This window comes from Solanum dulcamara, chromosome 5, assembly GCF_947179165.1.
Source record: "Solanum dulcamara chromosome 5, daSolDulc1.2, whole genome shotgun sequence".
In the NCBI taxonomy this organism is placed as follows: Eukaryota; Viridiplantae; Streptophyta; class Magnoliopsida; order Solanales; family Solanaceae; genus Solanum; species Solanum dulcamara.
The window spans coordinates 76737572-76761022 of record NC_077241.1 but is presented as its reverse complement, the minus strand read 5'-3'; the positions used below and the strand labels follow the sequence as shown (position 1 = coordinate 76761022).

The 23451-nt window shown below is 31.9% G+C and overlaps 3 protein-coding genes across 3 annotated transcripts; all 3 read left to right on the top strand.

The window, feature by feature from the left end:
- The first annotated feature begins 2679 nt into the window (after positions 1–2679).
- Positions 2680–4967, top strand: LOC129889966 (molybdenum cofactor sulfurase-like). The gene has a single exon (XM_055965450.1). The coding sequence runs from the start codon at positions 2849–2851 to the stop codon at positions 4673–4675; it is 1827 nt and encodes a 608-aa protein (XP_055821425.1). The 5' UTR covers positions 2680–2848; the 3' UTR covers positions 4676–4967.
- Positions 4968–13012: 8045 nt separating this feature from the next.
- LOC129889965 (hydroxymethylglutaryl-CoA synthase-like) lies at positions 13013–17415 on the top strand. Its single transcript, XM_055965449.1, has 12 exons — positions 13013–13322; positions 13920–14026; positions 14208–14340; positions 14823–14966; positions 15095–15253; positions 15604–15677; positions 15761–15836; positions 15936–15991; positions 16079–16166; positions 16322–16462; positions 16600–16749; positions 16904–17415. Exons 1-12 carry the CDS (start codon positions 13251–13253, stop codon positions 17090–17092), a joined length of 1389 nt encoding a protein of 462 aa, XP_055821424.1. The 5' UTR covers positions 13013–13250; the 3' UTR covers positions 17093–17415.
- A 657-nt stretch (positions 17416–18072) lies between these two features.
- Positions 18073–23227, top strand: LOC129889964 (hydroxymethylglutaryl-CoA synthase-like). The gene is made up of 12 exons (XM_055965448.1): positions 18073–18407; positions 19884–19990; positions 20220–20352; positions 20572–20715; positions 20848–21006; positions 21355–21428; positions 21517–21592; positions 21693–21748; positions 21837–21924; positions 22209–22349; positions 22428–22577; positions 22678–23227. The coding sequence occupies exons 1-12, from the start codon at positions 18336–18338 to the stop codon at positions 22873–22875; spliced, it is 1398 nt and encodes a 465-aa protein (XP_055821423.1). The 5' UTR covers positions 18073–18335; the 3' UTR covers positions 22876–23227.
- Positions 23228–23451: the final 224 nt, after the last annotated feature.

Here is a 23451-nt window from a genome sequence, read left to right as displayed (position 1 = left end):
GTTTGATATATTGTGTTTTACTGAGTTTAAGGGTTCAATTGGTAAATGGTAAACGTATATAAGCAACTCTTTGAACGAATATGCTCTTGGGCAGCATAAAAAACATCTCTCTCTGTCTATTCAAAGATCTGAGACTGCTAGTTAAGTTGGTGACATTGGTTCCTCGATTTTGATAGATTGAGATGGATTGATTTGGATTAATCTTCGCTATCGTGCCTCCTCCTTGTACTAGTTGATGTTGGGGCAGTGCTTACAGCCAAGTGGCTGAACGCCCCTCTCCTTACAGTCAAGTGTCTGAAGCCCCTCTCTTTACCCTTATTTCAGACAATATGAACAACAACAACTCGACATTCTCAATTTTACCAATTGAACAAGTCTGGCATATCATCGCAAAGTAGTACACTCAAGTGGACTCTGCCTAATGAACGGATACAAAGATTGTATCCAGAAAGATCTTGGGATTATATTTGGGTCATAATCATTATGTAGGAGAGATGGTCGAGTAGCTTAAGGCGTGGCATTGGAATTGCTATGTAGGCTTTTGTTTATCCAGGGTTCAAATTCCTCTCTTTCCGCACTTTCACCTAATTCACTGGTTAAATAAAAAGATCCATAATACAAACTCGTACAAATACAAGGATCTATTAGACCATTTATCCATCAGTTTTAATTACGAGATTTTTCTTTGGCACTATCAACTTCAACCTCACTACACACCAATAGGAGTTAACTGCTTTTTGGCTACATGCATGCTAGACTTGAAAGAGATTGATAGCTTTATATGACCCCATTGATATGTTATGCAAATCAGCTAGTTGACTTAGTCTACCCAAATTTATTGAATTAAACTAGCAATTTCCCCTTTCACAAGTTAAAAAAGTATTAAGATCTCGATGATCAAAGTATCTTGCATACATAGAATTTAAAGAAGGATTGCACTCCAGGAATGTGAATGTGATGTAGGCAATCTAAGTCTCCTGCACTACTCAAATGAGTGTGCGACTCCATATGAATACCTTTTCAAGTAAATAAGAACCTCAAAATTTCTCGTCTATCAAATTTCCATGGTAATAGGACCCTCACAAGGAAAAGTACTTGTCATTAAATCATTGTTTATTATATTTTGATAATCAGTCTTTCCTCTCCGTCCTTTACACCTAACATAAGCACATGAAGTACAAAACAGAATGGGTATTAATTTGGAGGCGGAAGTATCAATGATTAATTTCACGATTCAATTTTTTTCTCTATAAGTCACAATAAACAACTTTATTGTTGCTCGAAAACTCTATTATAAATTTATAATTATCGTAATAATTTTTAAAATACTAGTTGGATACAACACACCGTTAGTTGTGTATTTGTACAAAACATTTCTTGTATTGATCAAGTCTATAGAGTGCAACTCTTGCACATAGGAAACTTGGCATATATAATAATTATTATATAATATCAACCGCCCGAACGGCAAGAGTGAAAAATACAGCTATGTATCTATTTCAATTTATCATTTTTTAAATTTTAATAATATTTTCAGATAGTTTTTTCAACCCTAATTAATTAATTCGAATTGAGACATATAGTCTATTGACACTTGCATATTTTTTTTAGCATGTTGAGGAGCGGAGCCAGTGTAGAGCTAGGAGGTACGGTTGAAACTTCTGTTGCGCAGAAACTTCTATAGAACTTAGATTGACCCAAAAAAATAATGATATTTTTTCTAGAAATGTAATAACTAAACATTATTGGTGGGGCTAAATGTACTATGGTGATTGAAAGCAACTAGACTACACAGAATTTTGGAAAATTTAGAATCAAATTTATGAAAACTGACCACGTCAAGCAATAGGTCCAAGAATTCATTAAGAAAAAAAAAATTCTAGTGAAGTTTCCATGAAAAATAGATTGATAGCTCCGGCCACTACAAAAAGCAATGCATAAATCATCCTTCTCTGTTTGTTTTTTTCGTCTTTTTGCATCTGCTAAGCGACGTTTCCAGCTAAATTTTCCTAGACACATTCGCATGAGGGGCGGACTTAGAGTACATGTTACGAATTCATTGGCACTCAATATATTTGTCTTGGATGACCATTATATTATATATGTAAAAAAATCACTAAATAAGTATAAATAATTGCTTCGAACTCCATAAATCAAATGAGTTTTGGTAGAATTCCAAATATGGATCCATAAAGTTTTAATCATGAATCCGTCTATGTTTCTAGTGGTGGATCCAACTTTAAACTACGGGTTTCAAAGAATTTAGTTTTGACTTAAACCTTTTATTTGTATTTAAAAAAATTGTGGTTAAGAACTTATAAAAAACCCTAGCTCCGGCTCGGTGACTATTCCACTTAATTTGATGCTAATATAATCTTACGATTTTTTTGATGGAAATTTTGAGGCATATAAGCTGTCAAAATTAGTATTAATCGGCAGGACTAAAGACCCTTTCAAGTGTTTAATCAAAAAGTTAATGATTTATGTAGTGACTATTCCCAGAAAGACAGTCTAATTTTCAATATAGTACTAAATGCCCTATGAGGCTATGTGAAAGACATGTGCGGGCATTGTAAGTTGAGATAGAAATGGTCAAATCATATCTATAAAGTAAGTCTGTCTTATTTTTGTTTTTGGACAGTTCTCAAAATAGTGTCTCAATATAGTCTTTTTTTTTGCTTAAATTTTTTGTCAAATCAAATCAAGACATTAAATTGAGATTGATGTCAGTAATTTTTTCCCTCTAGACTTGTCTAAATAACTCAATTTAGTCCAACACTTCAATTCCTGCAAGCTGCAGCAACCAAAAAGCCAAGAAAAAAATACCACAAGGATCCTGAAATCAAGAATGCAATCACCTTGTTTCAATTGTATTTGCTGCAAGAACTCCCATGGAGATAAAAATCACCCCTCTAAAATCAGCATAATCATCACTTGCCATCGCGAATTCATGGATGCAGTAGCTTCATCCATCCATCCAAATTCCCAATTCACTAACCATGAATGTTTGCCTTCTTGTGCAGAACTATTTGCCAACTTAAAAGATGCATATCCACACTACATCCAAACTAATCTTGCTGATGAAATCCGAGCACACGAATACTATCACCTCACTCTTTCGAAACGTGTTTGTCTTGATTACAATGGCAATGGCCTTTTTTCTTACTACCAGCAACAGAGAATTAAATATCATCCAACACTCGATTCAATCGCCTCTTCATCATCAGCTCCACCTCCCTCTACTTCTCTCGACGAGCCTTTCTTTAACATTTCGTATAAGTCAGTGAGTTTAAGTACTCAATTGCTCTACGGAGGCCAAGAATCGGACTTTGAACGTAAAATGAGGAAAAGGATTATGAAATACATGAATGTCTCAAAGCATGATTATTCCATGGTATTTACCGCTAACCAATCTTCTGCTTTTAAGCTTTTGGCAGACTCTTATCTTTTTGAGTCTAATCCAAACCTCCTTACTGTTTACGATCATGAACATGAAGCAGTGGAAGAGATGATCGACAGCGCTAAGAAAAAAGGTGCTAAAGTAGTATCAGCAGAGTTTTCATGGCCTAATTTGAGAATCAATTCAAGAAAATTGCGAAAGACGCTTGGTGTCAAGAAGAAGAAGAAAGGGTTATTCGTTTTCCCTCTTCAATCTAAAGTGACAGGCACAAAATACTCGTATCAATGGATGAATATTGCACAAGAAAACGGCTGGCATGTCTTGTTTGAAGCATCTGCTTTAGGTCCCAAAGAAATGGAAACATTAGGCCTTTCAATCTTTCAGCCTGATTTTCTCATTTGCAATTTCTACAAAGTGTTTGGTGAAAATCCATCTGGTTTTTGTTGTTTGTTTGTGAAAAATTCAAGTATATCCCATCTCAACAAATCCTTTACTAGTTTGGGAATTATTTGTCTTGTTCCAGCAGACGCAAAATCACTTGAAGACAAAATTGCCTCTTCTTCGTCTTCAACTTCATCAGAATCTCATCAAGAAACAAATCAAGTGTCTGATGAAGAACCAAAGAAAATAACCACATTGTTCGAAATACTAAATTGGGGTAACAAATCGAACAAGAAAACTATTTCAAAGACAAGTATGAAGTTTGATGAATTGGAATGCAGAGGATTGGATCATGCTGATAAATTAGGCCTAATACTAACAAGTAGCAGAGCAAGATATCTTATAAACTGGCTAATAAACGCGTTAACGTGCCTTCAACATCCTTATACTGAAGATATTCATCATCCTTTAGTGAAAATCTATGGATCAAAGATACATTTCAATAGAGGACCAGCTGTGGCATTCAATGTGTTTGATTGGAAAGGCCAAAAGATTGATCCAACACTAGTACAGAAGCTCGCGGATCGAAACAACATATCACTTTCTTGTGCATTTTTGCAGCATATATGGTTTACAAAAATGTATGATGATGAGAAAAAGACAATCTTGGAGATTCAAAGAAGTGGTGATGATAATAATAATAATAATAATATTATTAAGAAGGGGAAATTGAATTGTGGTGTATCAGTGATTAGTGTTTCAATTGGGATGATGACAAATTTTGAAGATTTGTATAGGTTATGGAGTTTTATAGCTAGATTTTTGGATGCTGATTTTGTTGAGAAAGAAAGATGGAGATATAAGGCACTTAATCAAACAACTATTGAGGTGTAGATTGAAATTTTATTGCTAGAACTAGTACATTGATTCTTTTATTCTTCTTTTTTCCTACTACATTATTAGTCATTTGTTTTGCAAACTATGTTGCTCGGCTCTTCAAAAATGATATCGTATTCGTGTCTGATCCTCCAAAAGATGCACTACTTTGGAGGATACGAGATGCACCCTATGGTATTTTTGAATAGTCAGAGCAACATAGATTTGACATTTTTTATTCATTCCTTTCTTACTTTTTATTTCTTTTGACATTTAATAAGTGTTGATGATGCCTCTCAAAAGCAATCAAAATGCGCTACGAAATTTTATCAACGAATTTGTTTATCCAAATGATATAGTTGAATTTGTTATGAGGTGAAGGGTATACGGATTGATTTGACTCGTTGATTAGTTTTTTAACATATAAATATGTTAATAAATGAGTTTAATAAGAACAATAATCTAGCAAAACAGAATAAAGGAAAGATGCTTGTTGTTTTAGCTTAGTTCCGAAGACAAGTAAGTTTGACCGATTTCATAGTCGGGGATGGCTAATGCCTTGTTTCTTGAGAGCAAAGACTTGGTAATGAATGCAAAATAATCGATAGCTCGAACCATAAGAATATCAGCATATAACTTGTGTTATTCGAAATTCAACCTTTTACAAATAGGTGAAAACTACTATTTATAGACAAACCGTGCAATTAAATAAGAGAAAAATACGTGGTATGGCAAATCTTACTACTACATTACACGTTTAGGATATAGTTTAAAAATAATTACGGCTCGCAGCAAACATAGCTATCTATTTACATGGTATGACAAATATATATGTATATCAGTTACCATTATATATTTTTTCTGATAAATATACATATACAATTCGATAGATATACATATACAATTCGCCTCCGCTCTCCTCTCTCCTCCCTTTATCGATCTTTCTCACCTCTATCCTACTTCTCTCGATCTCGCTCGCCTCTCTCCTCCTCTCTCTTAATCTCGCATGCCAGATATACAAATACATATGTATACCAGTTATATATATATAATTTTTTGATAAAATATGCATATACAATTCGACAAGTATACATATATAATTCGTCTCTCGCTCGCCTCTGTCCTCCTCTCTCTCAATCTTGCTTGCCAGATATACAAATACATATGTATATCAGTGTTTGTTTATTTTGATATACAAATAATTCGTGGGTATAACGTTTGTATAATTCGCTACAGAATTTGTATAATGACAAATTTAATGTTTGTCATTATAATTAATTAGAAAAACTATACTCATATGGAGTAATTGTGCTTAAAAGATTTGTCATAACTGAAAATTCCCCATTAAATAACTTTTGTGACTCATTTCCATCTTGGGCAGCCCAATAGTTGGGTCCATGTGTAACAAAATATGTTAAACTACCCAATTGGGCCATTATATAAGCTAAGCCTTGTGGTTTTGTACCCATAACAATTTGTTCAGTTGGACATATTGAACTTTTCCCCTCAGGGAAATCATCAATTCATCATCAAGACTCCAGAGTAATAAATCACTTGAAAAAAAAATGGTGTTCGATATTTATTTGACTAATCAGCCTATTAAAGATAGTCTCAAATTTTAAATTGCTATTAGAGCAGAATGATAACTTCCAATTTAATACAAATATAATTACTTCCAATTTAATACAGATATAATTACATATGAGAAAGTAAGATTTGGGGAAAATAGAATATACGTAGATTTTATCTCTATCTTAAAAGTAAAGATGTTGTTTTCGATAGACCTTCATCTAAAGAAGTTCAAGAAAAAAAGTAATAAAAGTACAAAGAAATAGCAGAAGTAACAAAAATAACATACACTAATAGAATAATAACTATAACAAAATAATATGATTATCAAAGTACAAAACAACAAATAATAACACAAATTGAATGACCAAAACTAGAAGACACTTGCCCTTTAATGTAAACAAATATTTCAAAGTAAAAAATAATTAAGGGACTGTCACAAGCTTTAAATGCTAATTAATTTAGACTTCAAAGTTGGTACAAATTTTGACAAAAAAGCATTTTAATATTCTAAGCTCGAATTATTCGAATCTTACCTACTACCAATTAGCAGATCTAGAGAAAGGTCATCACTTCAAAATGACAAACTTTTTTTGCTGTATTATTTTTACAATATAGAGGGACTGAATTTGAATTTCCACTTTTAGCGGATGAAATTAGAATTTTTATAAAGAAATTTCAAAATATAAAATATATATATATCGAAAAGGTAAATTAAATAGATTTAATATCTATTATATATATAAAAAAAATTAACTTTATATACGATATAGGTAAAAGAATATTTTTGATTGTTATAAATTTTAAGGTATACTAACTTAGAGTGAGCCGTCATGGCTTACTTAAAAAGTCTAATAAACGTGATTTTCAGTTGGAAAATTTACTTAAAGTTGCCTCCATGACGGCTCTATTTTTTGGCTTCCAAATTTTCCTTCTTGTTTTAATCTTATCGTTGAATGTTCACTAAGTTGGTGAATGAAAAAAAAAACAAATTAAAGGACTTTTATACTCTCTTTATTTCAAATAAAAATGACTTAATTGTTTATCATAATGCAAATTGCAAGTTGGATCTTTAAAATATTTAATTTTGTCAAATTAAGAAGGAATTAAATATTCCCTTCTATTATTACATCCAATATCTAAAAGCCTAGAAAGTTCGTGACAAAATTATGTACAATATCACGTGCAATTCCTTCTTTGAGCTTGTGATAAAAAGTCATGGAATCTCAACAAAAACCAACCCCCTAGATAGACTAGCTTGTGGTGACTTAATGTTATATATATTTCGGTTTTCTATAGTTAAATTAATTTAAATTTATATAAAATAATTTTATATTAGGGGATAAAGTGATTTCTAACAAAGACAATTTCATATTTCAAAATTTAAAGTCGAAATTTTTGGCTATCAAGACTATAATATATAGGACTACATAATTAATATATCACGATCGAATTCATCCAAAATAAAAAATTTCAATTTACACTCCAAAAGAAACTATATTTGTCAAAAAAATGGAAAAATTATCTTAAAATTCTATGAAATACTTCGAAGCAAGATTGAAAAGTATAGAATGCTTTAAGGAATATAGAATCTCTTACCTATCACTAGTTAAGGAAATATTTGTCAAAAAAGTATTGAAAAGTTTAGCTCATTTTGATAATTTAATCCAATAAATCGCAATAACACCTATATACGCAATAAATCGTTCTGAAATAAAACTCATTAAATGAGAATTCAGAATACAATAGCGAAACTCCCTGTTCTGACCTCTTAGCTTTGAATGAACTTGTCTTTTTAATTTCTTAATCAATAACAGAGTCACAATTTTTATATTAAAAAATTAAAAATATACAAAAAAAGTTAAAAGAAATTCAAGAGCTATTACAAAAATATAACATTGGTGTATATATCATAATTATAATAAAAAACAGTTGAAAATAAAATGACAAAAATAAATAAAAAAATATATTCAGGCTTAGCCGTTAAGGTGCGGATATATATCTATCCTCTTTTTAAAGATATTTAAGTTCATTGCGGCATAATCTACACCAATTCAGCAGTATAATTTTTAACTTATCTCTTTCAAGATACAACAACTTAACGATGTCATGTGACTTAAACAACTTCGAATTAATTGAAGACTCCAAAGCTCCATCAAAAGAATATCTTCCTTCAATATATATTTACTTTGTTATTATAATGAATTAGTTGAAGATTTAAAATATTTTCTTTGTTTCAATGTCCTCCAACAGGTCTTGTTTGTATCTCATCTTCTTGCATTTGTAAAGTTAATAAAATGGGGTCAGTTTTGTTTGTCAGCACATATAAATTAGCACCTCGCTCGTTTCTTTTCCGACAGCCATCCAACACGTGAAAATTATTTTCGCTAATCGATGGTCAGATATCAATACTTCGTAAAATTATATTAAATATATTATTTTTATTTAATAATAAAATTTTAATTTTAATTTTTTTTTCAAGCTTTTTAATTATGTTTCAACTGTGTAAGTGTCTTGTGGAAAAAATTAAATGATTGAAAAGACACATTTTTATTTACTTAAGAATCGTTTGGTACAAGCTAAAGAATAAGAAATAATAATTCAGAAATAAAATATATTATTATTTTATCCTGCATTTAATTAGAGAAACTAATTAATTCCAAAATTATATATTTTATCTCATCAGTTATATTATAATAATAAAATAAATTATCTCATAAATATAATGAAATAACTTATCCAATAAAATATCTCAATTTATATGAAAACTTTATTTATCTTATTTTCGTAAAACAACCCATTAATGTTGTTGAATCATTTAATTATGGTCCTGTTCCGACAATTCATTTTTTTCCCCAACATGTATAGAAGTATTGTTTTTTCAGAAGAAAACAAAAACAAAAACACAACCAAAAGTATATTTAATTTCAAACAATGTGGAGCTTATGTGTACAAATAATGAGGCGACCATAGAAGAATGTTGCAACAGAACATATAACTTAATTATACTGTTGGATTTTCCTTAATTACGTTATTATTTTTCACTTTTACATATACTAGTAATAGTAGTCTCTGTCCAATAATAATTATTCATTATTGACTTAACACATGAATTAAAAAGCAATAAATGATAAAGGTAAAATTATAAAATTACCCTTATTAAATACAAGACATTTAAACATTAAATAAATAAATAATTTTTAATAGCAAAGATAAAATAGACATATCATAATAAATTATTCATTAATTTTATAAACTAAAAAATATTATTGAATATTTTAAAATAATATAATTGACGAATAAAAATTGACGGAGGGAGTATCTTTTATTCATTGAGTCAATGATCTTGGTTGAAAAAGCTCTCCATTTGGTAGGTTGCATTTATGACCATCTTATATAAATATTTATATATTTAAAACCTATAAAAATAATCTATTTCAAAATATAATGAGTGAAATATATTCATGTATATTCATGTCATGATATTTTTACTGGTACACATTCATTATCAAAAACCATCCGAACCATCACAAAAAATCACTGATATGTCACTGTATTTTATAAAAATATACTTATATTTCAGACTTAGAGCTAAGGAGATACTTGTTATTGGGTGACTTTGCTGCTAATCTCAAACTCTGATTATGTACCATATTTTTTTTATTATTTCAATTAAATATTTATAGGAACTTAAAAATATCTCAATAATATCAATAAGATTCACTATATGGGGTCTCATCTTCTTTTATAGAAAGCAAATCTGTCCCCAAAATAAAAGAAAGATTACTCGTGCCCACTTGATATTGTTTGAAAAGAATATTTAAGATGTGTTCGGTACGGACGGAAATGTTTTTATTGAAAATTTTAAAAAAATCATTTTTATTTAATATGTAAATAAAAAAAAATTAATCTAATGTTTATATATAATTTAGATAAATACTATGAGATATGAGAGTAATCAATGTGGAATGTCATGTGTTTACTTGTTTTTCCTATTATGATAGGGTACTCATTTTTTTCATTTTTATGAAACTTATTTTCTAAAAAAATATTTTTGAAAAGTTTTGATCAATCAAAAATTAAAAAATTAAAAAATTTAAAAATATTTCTGAAAATACCAAACAAACCCTTATTCCTACTCCCTCCATCTCATATTAGTTGATCATCTTTCTAAAAATAGTTGTCTCATATTAGTTGTCCACATTACTAAATCAAGAAAGCATTGATTAAATTTTTTCTATATTATCCGATAATTAATTCTTTTTGAAAGTGTTTACATTTGCTTGTAAAAATTCCAAGAAGTTTTTTAAGGGGTGAATTAGTAAAATTATCTTCTTATTTATGATTTCTTAATGTGTGTGTAAAAAGGAAAATGATCAACTAATTGGGACAAAGGGAGTAGTTTTTTATTTTAATTTTGAATTAAAACACACAATTTAATTATAATTATTATAAATTAAATCGCGAAATATATACTCCCTCCGTCCCATATTAGTTGTCATGTTTACTAAAAATATTTGTCCCAGAATAGTTGTAAATTTAAACAATCAAGAGAGAATTAATTATTTTTTTCCAACTTTTCTCTTGGCATTAATTATTATAGAATTAAGAGACACGTAAATATATAAGGATTAAAAAAATAATAAGGGTTATATTAGTCAAATAACGCTCTTAATTAATGTTTTCTTAAATATTGTGTAAAATTTTATCATGACAACTAAAATAAGACGGATAGAGTATCATTTAATTATTATCATGCGTAAAGCAGCATCATTCTAGAAATAATAATTCAAAAATAAAATACATTATTATTTTATCCTTCATTTAATCAGAGAGACTAATTAGTTCCAAAATTATATATTTTATCTCATCAGTTATATTATAATAATAAAATAATTGCAACTTTAATCGCACCTCAATATAAATCTGACATTGGGCATAAACCAGCAAAAAAAACTTGGCCCAATGGTGTTTGAATGAGTTTTTTTAAAGCAACTTATAAGTTAAAAGCTAAAAGTCAGAAGTTTGAGACATCCAACTTTTGACTTTTGTTCTTTTTCCTCACATTTTCAATCTAAAAAGGGTGTTTAAACACTTTTTATGTTATCTAAACACTCTCAAAATTAAAAAAGAGTTTAAATGTCAAAAATTACTTAAAATAAGTCAATTCAAACGCCGATGTTATTATATATCTCAACTCCCTCTCCCTCCCCCCCCTTAGGGTCAATAAAAAGAAAAGAGAAAAAATGAACATAAAAGTAATTATTAGAAATAAGAGTATTCTTAAGTCATTTTGCTAGTCAAAGAATATTTTTTAATTCAAAAATATAATAATAGGGATATTTTTTATCAAAAAAAACATAACCGAAAATAGAGATGGCCAATTTTAAATAATTCAGAAGTATATTTAACTTTTTTTCCTATTAAAAAAAAGAATTCTAAATACTTTTATAAACACCCAAAATAAGGATGCAACTAAAATTCCAAACCTAAAAAGGCCAGATGTCAACAATTATGGAGAGTCAAATAATCGTCAAAAATGATAAATAATGACTTTATCTTTGACATGACCCATAATGGCAAAGTCTGTAAATATGAGAAAATCATATAAACATCACAGACGAATCGTATCATATAGATGTAATTATTGTATTAAGCAATAGAACTTTTTCCAGATTAATTGATCACAACTACAATCATAATTAGAGTCGCAATTTGACAAGTTCAAGTCTTAAAGCCCGTTTGGATTGGCTAATGCTAACTTTAAGCCATAAAGTTTTTTAAAGTCCGTCAAAAATGAAAAGTTAGGATTTCTAACTTTTTTTTTTCTAAGTGCTTAAAACCATTTTGTTTGACCATAGAAATTACTTTTATATCCCTTATATTTTAACTAAATTCCCAAACTACCATTTTTATTCTTTTAACCCTAAAATTCAAACACTTATTTTCAACATAAGCACTTTTATTCAAACACTCAACTGTTTATTTATAAAAATAACTTTAAGCACTTCAAAGTTCTAAAAGTACTTCATACATAAAAGTAAAGCACATCCAAACGAGCTCGTTCCTCTATTTTTTTAATACTAAAGCTACTCCATGTAATTAAAGACTCTAAACAAATTAGTTATGGGTCTATTTGGTTCTAAATCAAATTATTTCAAGATTACAATTAGAATTATAATTGAAATAATATTTTATTTTTATATGAAATATAATCAGTATTTTGTAAAATATTTTGGTCTATCATCAAGTACTTGATAAATTTAGACCCAAATTTTATTTGAGGGTAACTCCTTTAATTCATATATTGAGTATATTATTATTATTACGTAAATTTGATGCACAAAAATATAAATATTGATGAACTCAAATTCATAATCTATAAGTCATAAAATAACTTTATAATTTCTCTAAGTTCCCTTCAAGATCAAATTTAAAATTTAATTTATTTTGTGATAACGAACCCTAACAATTTGTTTCCTATCTAAATGCTACATTCAACCTCGTGTTGACTTTCTAAAAATCAAGACTATATTTTGATTTTCTTTTATAACTAGCGTAAAATTCATTAGTGATTAATTAAATTATGAGTATTTATCCTTATTTTTTCTGTTTTAACCTATTTATCTGATTTTAATTTGAAGTACAATTTTAAATTAAAGATTTAAAATATATAAGATATATATTTTTTAAAACGGATTAGAAAAAAAAAAGTAAGATAGAGAATTTAAATTTTATTTGGAAAATTAAAAAATGCTGGTCTGTATTTGAGGCTAGGAGAGTAGTATATAAAATCTCATACGAAGGTCTCTCAACGCACAACTTAAACTCATTTCTTTCTTCTTTCTCGAATCACTCTCTTTCTCTCTTTCCGAACTTGTAGGATTCCCTCTCGAACATTCTCTCGCCGGAGATACACTGCCGGAGAACGAAATAAACGTCGTCGGCGGTCAGGTGATTGAAGGTTATACTTTTGATCCGTTCAATTTTTTTAGCTCGAAGTTGTAGCTGGAACAAATCGGAAATGGCCTCTCAACCGAAGAATGTTGGAATTCTCGCCATGGAGATTTACTTTCCTCCTACTTGCCTTCAACAGGTAAATTTCTGTGAATAAATTAGGTAAAATACGTATATACATCTACATGCGTATATTTATATTTGCAGATGTGTATCTACAGTTGTACGATTGGGTTGTATTTTAGGTGCTACAGTTTTGGCTGAGGAAAATTAAATCGGGTTTTTAGGAATAATGCGTTCCTCAATGTTATAATTACAATTTAGACTTTCACAATGCCTTTTTTTATTATTATATATATTTATATTGTGATTTGTATTTCTGAAAGGTTTCTTTTTAATTTTCCGTAATGAATTGTTATTTTACTTCAAAATTGTATATACTTATACAGAGAAAGTCATAATTGCTTCGAAAGTTAGAATTTCCATTTAAGATCTCATGATTTATGAATCTGAGATCATAGATTTTAATTTATTGCACTTGCATGTTAATTGTTACATGTATTGTGTATAATTGTACAGGTTACATAGTTTTGGCGCTTGGAAGCTCTTTTCTGATATAATGTGCCATTTAAACAAGTTTATAGATTTGAGGGAATAGATCTGCTAATTAAACTTTCCAACTTTAGGATTTTAATTTTTGTGAAATTTAAATTTCTGTAAAAATTGCAATGTTTAGGAAGTATTGGAGGCTCATGATGGAGCAAGCAAAGGCAAGTATACAATTGGTCTTGGACAAGATTGCATGGGCTTTTGCACTGAGGTTGAAGATGTTATATCAATGAGGTATGCAACTAACTTCAGTAGTTGCAGCAACTCATATCAATTTCAAATTAGTGAGGGTCAGAATGTGAATTCTCATTGCTCTGGTTCATATGGCCCGATTTCATTTCAGTACTTTACAATACTGGGGACTAATTTCAGTAGAAACTGTTGTGTCTCTTCTCATTGAATTTTTCATCTTCAGTTTGACAGCTGTTAATTCCCTTCTGGAGAAGTATTCTGTTGATCCAAAGCAAATTGGTCGACTAGAGGTTGGAAGTGAAACTGTTATTGATAAGAGCAAATCCATCAAGACATTCTTAATGGAAATATTTGAGGTATTGACTGTTGCTTCAGGAATTCTGATTAGTAAAAGTAGTCCATTGTGGTGCTTTCTAACATGTGGACCAGTGAGACTTAACTACTAACATTTGCATGATGTGCTGCTGATTAGCTCTAAAATAGAATATTAGTTGCAGCCAAGTATTATAAATTATTAGAGACATGGACTGTTTAAGTTACTTATTCTGAATGAAGTATGTCCTACTTTCATCTTGGGCCTCAAAGTTGTTTGCTGATGCTGTTTGTTACTCATCTAAAATTCTAAATTATCACGTAGGTGAAAACAGAAGTATTTCCTCCAAAATGAGCATAATATTTGCTTTGACATTTAACCTTGGAAAATAAAATGTTCTTTGCATCAATTCTGCTGTTTGTCTTTCTTGACTTTCCTCTTCACTGCTAAAGCTTTACTTTTGTGGCTATCACATATGTTTATCATCAAAACTTATTCTTGTGCTTTCCCATGTGAAACAAACAGAAACATGGAAATACTGACATTGAAGGAGTTGACTCGACTAATGCCTGCTATGGGGGAACTGCTGCATTGTTCAACTGCGTAAATTGGGTGGAGAGTGCTTCATGGGATGGACGCTATGGTCTTGTAGTTTGCACGGATAGCGCGGTATGATCATTATTTTCATGCATTCTACAACTTGAGTTTTGTCTATTGCTTGCTTATTAGATACATAGACTGCAATGCCTGAGCCTTGCACAATTTTTATCCATTTATTTGAGAACTTCTTTTCACAGGTCTATGCAGAGGGACCTGCTCGGCCTACTGGAGGAGCTGCAGCCGTTGCTATGCTTGTAGGGCCTGATGCTCCTATAGTATTTGAAAGCAAGATCAGGGCCAGCCATATGTCCCATGTCTATGATTTTTACAAGCCCATCCTTGACAGTGAATATCCAGTAATTTCCTATTATTCCTGCTTGTCTTGTTAATCTATTTTGTCAAGGCTTTGGATTAAATTTAATTTTGATTTTGTTAGAGTAGTATGTTTTGAGAGTGGTATATTACAGAACTGATAGAATTTTTGCAAGCTGCCACTTGCTGCTGATACCTTTACTATTGGTAGAGAAAGTGGATAAAAACATGATTTACATTATATCAGAAAACAATGTATTGCATGACAATCTGTAGAATTTCAGTATCTCTTATTACTTCCTTATTACCGACATTCTTGACGCCTGCTGCATCATCACTGTTGAAGCTAATTTTCCATATGTGCTATGTTTTATGATGTTAATTTTTGTTGCAGGTGGTTGATGGTAAGCTTTCACAAACCTGTTATCTTATGGCACTTGATGCTTGCTACAATAGTTTATGCAACAAGTAAGTTTCCGGTTGATGCAACCTTATATTTGGAAATAGGTTTCTTAACTATCTTCTTTTAGTGACCTTTTACTTCCTTTTAGATATGAGAAATTGGAAGGCAAGCAATTTTCAATGGCAGATGCAGCCTACTTTGTGTTCCATTCACCGTACAACAAGGTAGCTTATGAGAATCCCATACAGATTATAATTTTCTTTTTCTATTTCTCCAAATAAAGGAATATAAACAGTTATCTGAATCTTTTTTTAATCCTGCAGCTCGTGCAGAAGAGCTTTAGTCGATTGCTGTTCAATGATTTTCTAAGGAATGCTAGGTGTGTTACTAATTTTCTATTAGAAAGGAGTTTTTTCTTGTTTAAAGGAATTCTTTGGACTGATTATCCTCATTTCTGCATTTGCAGCTCTATTGATGAGTCTGCCAAAAAAATCCTGTCCCCCTTTGAATCCTTAACCGGTGATGAAAGCTACCAAAGCCGTGATCTTGAGAAGGTTCACTTTCTTGCTGAAATGATTTTCTTTTTTACTAGTGACTTCCTGCGATTGTCTTCCAGTATGTTGTTGGAAGTGGTGGAAATGAAATCCTAAGTAATATATATATCTCCTGAGACTGAACTGAAAATGGAATTCTTTTCATGCACATACAGGCATCCCAACAAATTGCTAAACCGTTTTATGATGAGAAGGTGCAACCTACCACATTGATACCAAAACAAGTTGGCAACATGTACACCGCATCTCTCTATGCTGCTTTTGCATCCCTCCTTCACAATAAGCACAACACATTGGTAAATACAAGTTCTCTTATTTTGTTCTTTACTGCTTAACACATTGGTAAATGCAGTTTACTTTTGTTCCTTACTGCTTGTTTCACCACCATTGTCGACATAATTATCCTGGATTCTGAATCGTTTTGTTACCTCAGGCTGGTCAGCGGGTAATCATGTTCTCCTATGGGAGTGGATCGACTGCAACAATGTTTTCACTTAAGTTTAACGAAGGCCAACGTCCTTTTAGTTTGTCAAACATTGCAAGCGTGATGAATGTGGCAGAGAAGTTGAAATCGAGACATGAGGTATGCTAATTTTTTATCTACACTCAATTGTTGATTTAGACTCCATCACTGACTTCATTTAAGCTTGTAATCCAAGTAGCTGTCGGTGATTTTATTGAACCATCTCTCTTTTTTTCATCATAATCCTGACTGATGTCAATAACATTTCGTGCAGTTCACTCCTGAAAAATTCATCGAAATATTGAAACTAATGGAGCATAGATATGGTGCCAAGGACTTTGTGACCAGCAAGGATTGCAGCCTTCTCGCACCAGGAACCTACTATCTAACAGAGGTTGATTCCAAGTACAGAAGATTTTATGCGAAGAAGGCTCGCGAGAATGGGCTGGTCAATGGACACTAGGACACAGCCACGGTCCTTGCACGGTGTAAGGCCATATAGTAGGCTCGTGCTCTTTAAGTTATTGTTAGCGCGTAGAAGAATAACTAGGGCTCTGGTAGATTTGATTGTTGTTGCATGTAGTTTGTTTTCCATAGTAGTAGATCCTATGCCTTTGTTCTTTTTTGATTTTCCATCGAGTTGTAATGTTCTGTATCGCCTGTCTTCATCTGTTTGTGAAATGATTGTAAAAGTCATCAACCTAGTCTTTGATTGGAATTCGTTTCTCATCTGTAATAAACTGATTTATTTATGAGAAAGATCATTTCAATGGGTGATTGTTGAAATTTGTGGTGGTTCCTCAATATATGCTTCCACCCTTGATAAACCCGTGAAAGTACGATAACTTATGCATGCATTATTTAAAAGCATTTAAAAGCGTGTTATGTCTTTTTGTGCCCCATTGGATTATTAAGTTTGTGATTTTCAGATAACGACCCGCGGAGTCAATTTTGACTTGCTTATTTACCTTCTAATTTTGATAGTAACGTTGAGGTTGACTAAGTTGGTGAAGGAACAAAAACAACAGATATTTTCTTAAATATCTTTTAATAAAATAACTTCAATTAACACAAGTTGGACCATTAAAATATCCGTACTTCCATTTAAGAAGCTAAGAAAATTAATTACTCCCTTCTAGTACATCCTATTATGATAATATGGAGTACCTAAAAGGTCGTGACAAATATATGCAGTACCACTATTAAGGTATGTCAAAACTCTCTATATATGTTACATAACACGTTATCCCTTAACAAGCAGTAGTATGATTGAAATTAAAATTATGTTTAAAGAAAAAAAAGATTAATAAACAAATGCTCAGTTAAAAACCAACAAATGACTACTAACTAGGCGGCAAAATAACTAATTCGTTTTATGTAAAATGTAAGATAATAAAACTTCAGCTCTCATGTGTATTTGGTAGCCCACTTGGCACTTGTTGAAGGGCGATTCTCCCATTTCCCCTCTCTTTCCCCCTTTCCCACTGATTCTGCTTGAAATAATTGAACCTCAAATTTGGTGGCTTGCATTTGAATTAGTATATTTAATCCAACGCAAACATGACAACACACAGATCCATTCATCTTCGTTCTCCATTACAAATTTCCTTTCTTTTTCATTTTCATTGTTGGAGAAGTAGTGCAGGTTTATTTTTAAATTTGTTCAGTGTTTTTTTGGCTCAAAGTTTTAGTTGCAACAATCAGAAATGGCTTCTCAACCAAAGAATGTTGGAATACTCGCTATGGAGATTCACTTTCCTCCTACTCGCCTTGTGCTGGTAAAGTTACTATACTAGTAACATTTTAAATTCATTCAATTATTGTTCGTTTCAATTGAGCACCTAAAACCATGATAAAGTATTTTTATTTGTTACTTTTGGCTCAAATTTTGGGGAAGTTTATGCGTGTGTTCTCAAGGTTTATTATGTACTTAGGAGGTTTTAGAACTTATTGAGGCTAAGTCCTAAAATGCGTATAACTAAACGAGATGACATATTTTAAGTGGTTAACTTATCTATAAAAAAGGGCAGCCCGGTGCACTAAAGCTTCCGCTATGCGCAGGGTCCGGGGAAGGGCCCGACCACAAGGGTCTATTGTACGCAGCCTTACCTTGCATTTCTGCCAGAGGCTATTTCCAGGCTTGAACCCGTGACCTCCTGGTCACATGGCTAACTTATCTATGTAATTGACATTTCAAAATACCCAAAGAAATTTTGAGTAGAAAGTGTATAATAGAGACATTTTATCATGTGTGCACGTGCAGGTTTTCTATAGACAGTAATTTGAGCGTGCCTTCATATTTAGTGGTGTATGCAAAATGTGATGTGATATCGACAAAATGAACAAGTAAAATCTCTTTACCATAGTCATATTAGTAACAATTAATTCTAATACATTTGATGAAAAAAGGAAAAAACTGAACTTTCCTTGTTCATATGAGAACAATTAACTATGACTACTTGGACCACTGGATCACAAGTCAGATTTTGTCATCTAAAACTACATGTAGGGTCCAATATTTTCACATATCATTTATGTATGTATATTTAATAGATGAAACTGTATATACCACTACTTCGGTCAATGTAAATTTGTCCTTCTGCCCAGAGGCAGGCGGAGCTAGGATTTGAACTTATGAGTTGAGGATTCAAGTCCTTTTAAGTTACTAGATTCTAAATTAATGACAAATTTTGGACCAAACCTACATGGTTCAGCCTATCTCGTAAGCTATACTTTAGCTTTACCCCTGCTTGTGCCTATAGATACAGTACCTGCAGATGTGTATCTATGACTCTATTTAGGTGCTCTAATTTTGCTAAGTGAGACAAATCGACTTCATTCAGAACATTGCTTATTGTTATCTATGTAATAATAATTAAAAAAAAGATTGAAGCACGAGGAATGCATTTCAAAATGCCTGTGTTATTGCAATATATAGTACTGAAAACTCTTTTATTTTCTGTAAACATTTAAAAAAAAAACAAGTATACTATTACCTCTGTGTTATACAGAGAAATCATTATTGCTCCGAACGTTAGGGCTTAGGATTACCATTCTATTTAAGCTCTCATGATTTATGAATCTAAGATCATAGATATTATGTCATGAACATGTATTGCTTATATTTATTCGCGAGCAATCTAGGCTACATAGTTTAGTGGTTTAATAGCTCTTATATGACTCAAATCACTTTCATAGTTTTTTGAGGGAATAAAACTTTTACGAGTTAATTTAAGTAAAACTGCAATGTACAGGAAGAATTGGAGGCTCATGATGAGGTAAGCAAAGGCGAGTATACAATTGATCCTGGACAAGATTGCATGGGCTTTGTCATTGAGGATGAAGATGTTGTATCAATAAGGTATGCAGTTAACTTTAGCAGCTACAACAACAATTACGACACATCAATACTTATCTAGTAGGGGTCAGATATATGAACCTCTATAATCATTCTGCTTCATTTGGATCCATTCTATTTCACTACGTAATAAATTGTCATTAAGAAACTCCGGAGTAACTTTATTAGCTAATACTGCAAATACACTAGTACTATAGTTTTGTCTCTTCTCATCAGAATTTTTCATCTTCAGCATGACAGCTGTTACTTATCTTCTGGAGAAGTATGCTATTGATCCAAAGCAAATTGGCCGGTTAGACGTTGGAACTGAAACTATTATCGATAAGAGTAAATCTATCAAGACATTCTTAATGAGAATATTTGAGGTAACGCCAAGGCAATACAGAATAATAATTTTTCCTACTATCGCGTGTTCCAACATGTGGCTAACTGAGACTTAACTTCTAAGCCTTCGCGTGACATACTGCTGATTAGCTCAAAATAGAATATTTGTTGCCGCCAGATATTATTAAATACATGAAATGTCGCGAAATCACTTATTCTGCATGAAGTATTGCCCTTTGTTCATTTTGTGAAACAATCAGGAACATGGAAATACTGACATTGAAGGTGTTGACTCCCATAATTCCAGCTATGGGGGAACTGATGCACTGTTCAACTGCGTTAATTGGGTGGAGAGCTCTTCATGGGATGGACGCTATGGACTTGTAGTATGCACGGATAGTGCGGTATGATCATTAATTTTTCATGTATTCCACAGCTTAAATTTTGTCTATTGCATTGCTTATTGGATACATAGTGTGAAATGCCCGAGCCTTAGCATGATTTTTATTCAATTATTTGAGAACTTTTGTTCACAGGTCTATGCAAAGGGACCTGCTCGGGCTACTGGAGGAGCTGCAGCAATTGCTATGCTTGTAGGGCCAGATGCTCCTATAGTATTTGAAAGCAAGATCAGAGCTAGCTATATGTCGCATGTCTATGATATTTACAAGCCCATCCTTGACAGTGAAGATCCAGTAATTCCCTTTAATCCCTTCTTGTTTTGTGGATCAATAATTCTATTTTGCTCATTTTTATTTATTTATTGAGTTTTTAATGTAATGTGTATTGAGAGTGTGGTATTTTACGGAACTTGATAGAATTTTTTCAAGCTACCCCTTGTTGATATCTTAACCTTTAACTTGTCTTTCTTACAGAAATTGGTTTAAAACATGATTTAATTTATATCTAGAAAACAACATGTTGCATAACAATTTTTACAATTTCAGTATCATTACTGATATTTTGCACGCAGGCTACATCCATTGTTGAAACTTCAGGATTTTTCGTGTGTGTGCTCTGTGTGATGTTATTTGTTGTTGCAGGTGGTGGACAGTGAGATTTCGCAAACCTGTTATCTTAAAGCACTTGATTCTTGCTATAAGGGTTTATGCAACAAGTAAGCTGCCAGATGATGCATCCTTATATTTCGAGTTAGACATGTTAACTGTCATCGTTTAGTGACCTTTTTGTGTCATGTTTTTTAGATATGAGAAAGTGGAAGGGGAGCAATTTTCTATTGATAATGCAGCCTACTTTGTATTTCATTCACCATACAACAAGGTAGGTTATAAATCCCATGCAGATTCATAATTTGTTTTCTCTGTTTCTCGAAATTGATTCATTTAAACAATTATCTGAATCCTTATAATTAATCCTGCAGCTCGTCCAGAAGAGCTTTGGTCGCTTGCTTTACAACGACTTTTTAAGGAATGCTAGGTGTGCTAAAAATCTGCTGTTAGAAAGGAATCTTTTCATTGTTTAAACAAATGCTGTGGACTGATCATCCTCATTTCTGCATTTTCAGCTCTATTGACGAGTCTACTAGACAAATCCTGTCCCCCTTTGAATCCTTAACTGGTGATGAAAGCTACCAAAGCCATGATCTTGATGAGGTTCACTAACAATTGCCTACTTTTTCTTCCTGAAATGTTTCTTTATTTTACAACCGACTTTCTCTGATCATCTTCCAATAATTTATTTGAATCATTGAGTCGAGGGTCCTTCGGAAACAGCCGTCCTACATTGGTAGGAGTCAGGTCTGCGTACACTTTACCCTCCCCAGAACCCACCATGTGGGATTTCACTGGGTTGTTGTTGTTGTTGTTGTTGTTAATCATTCAACCTAACCACATTTGATACAAAACAAGTTGCTAAGCCTTTTGCCTGATTAATACAGGCATCCCAACAAGTTGCTAAACCATTTTACGATGAGAAGGTGGAACCTACTACATTGATACCAAAACAAGTTGGCAACATGTACACCGCGTCTCTCTATGCTGCGTTTGCATCCCTCCTTCACAATAAGCACAACACATTAGTAAACACAACTTAAAACTTTTCTTCTTTTCTTCTTTTCTTCTTTCGTGTATGTTTTTGAATCAGTTTTCCCCTTCAGGCTGGTCAGCGGGTAATCATGTTCTCCTATGGGGGTGGATCGACTGCAACAATGTTTTCACTAAAACTCAATGAAGGTCAACATCCTTTTAGTCTGTCAAACATTGCCAGTGTGATGAATGTTGCAGAGAGGCTGCTAAAGAGATATGAGGTATGTGGAAATTTTCATAGCATTCAAATGTGTTTTTAGAATCCATCTCATTGAACCTTGTCATCGACTCAACTGACAAATTATGTTGTTTTTTTTGCAGTACACACCTGAAGAATTCGACATTTTTGTTGGACTTTACGAGGCCAGAAGAGAGTTTGGCATAAAAAACGACTATTGGTGTGAAATGCCTGGCAACCTTCTACCGGTAGGAGCCTACTACCACAGAGGGGTTGATTCCGAGTATAGAAGAGCTTATGATAAAAAGACTCCTGAGATTGAACAGGAGATAGAAGAATAAGGAGTGTGCCTGCAGGATTTTGCTGCTGGATGCATTTGTTACACACTTTTTTTCTTTTTTCCATGATGTATTTCTGGTTTGTATTTACATTCTCATGATTAAATTGGCTGTTTGGTTGCATCTGTTTTGCTATTTTGTGAGGTAGATAAATTACATTCTTCAATCGCGAAACTTTCACTTAGTGTATTTAATATATGAAGAAAAACACACGAAAGAAGCTAAAGAGGTTCACATTTGCACCGATGGTTCGGATGTACACCTCGATCTTACCTGGCTCTGACTTCTTGAATTATGAGGTAGATAAATTGATATATGAAAATATTGTGAACTTTTTAAGTTTAAAGTAAAGTTAGAAGGACTATTTTTGTTTTTATGTATAAGTGAATAGTATATTGATTGCATTTGTTATTATTTGTATACATAAAATGACATTACTATACAGATTCCTAACTAAAATATTGTAGATACTTATTTGCATTTGATATTTATATCTAATGGAACAATTTAATATAAGGAGTCAAAAGGGAGAGTATATCCACATAAACATAATTAAATGAACTGAGTTAATAATTCGTC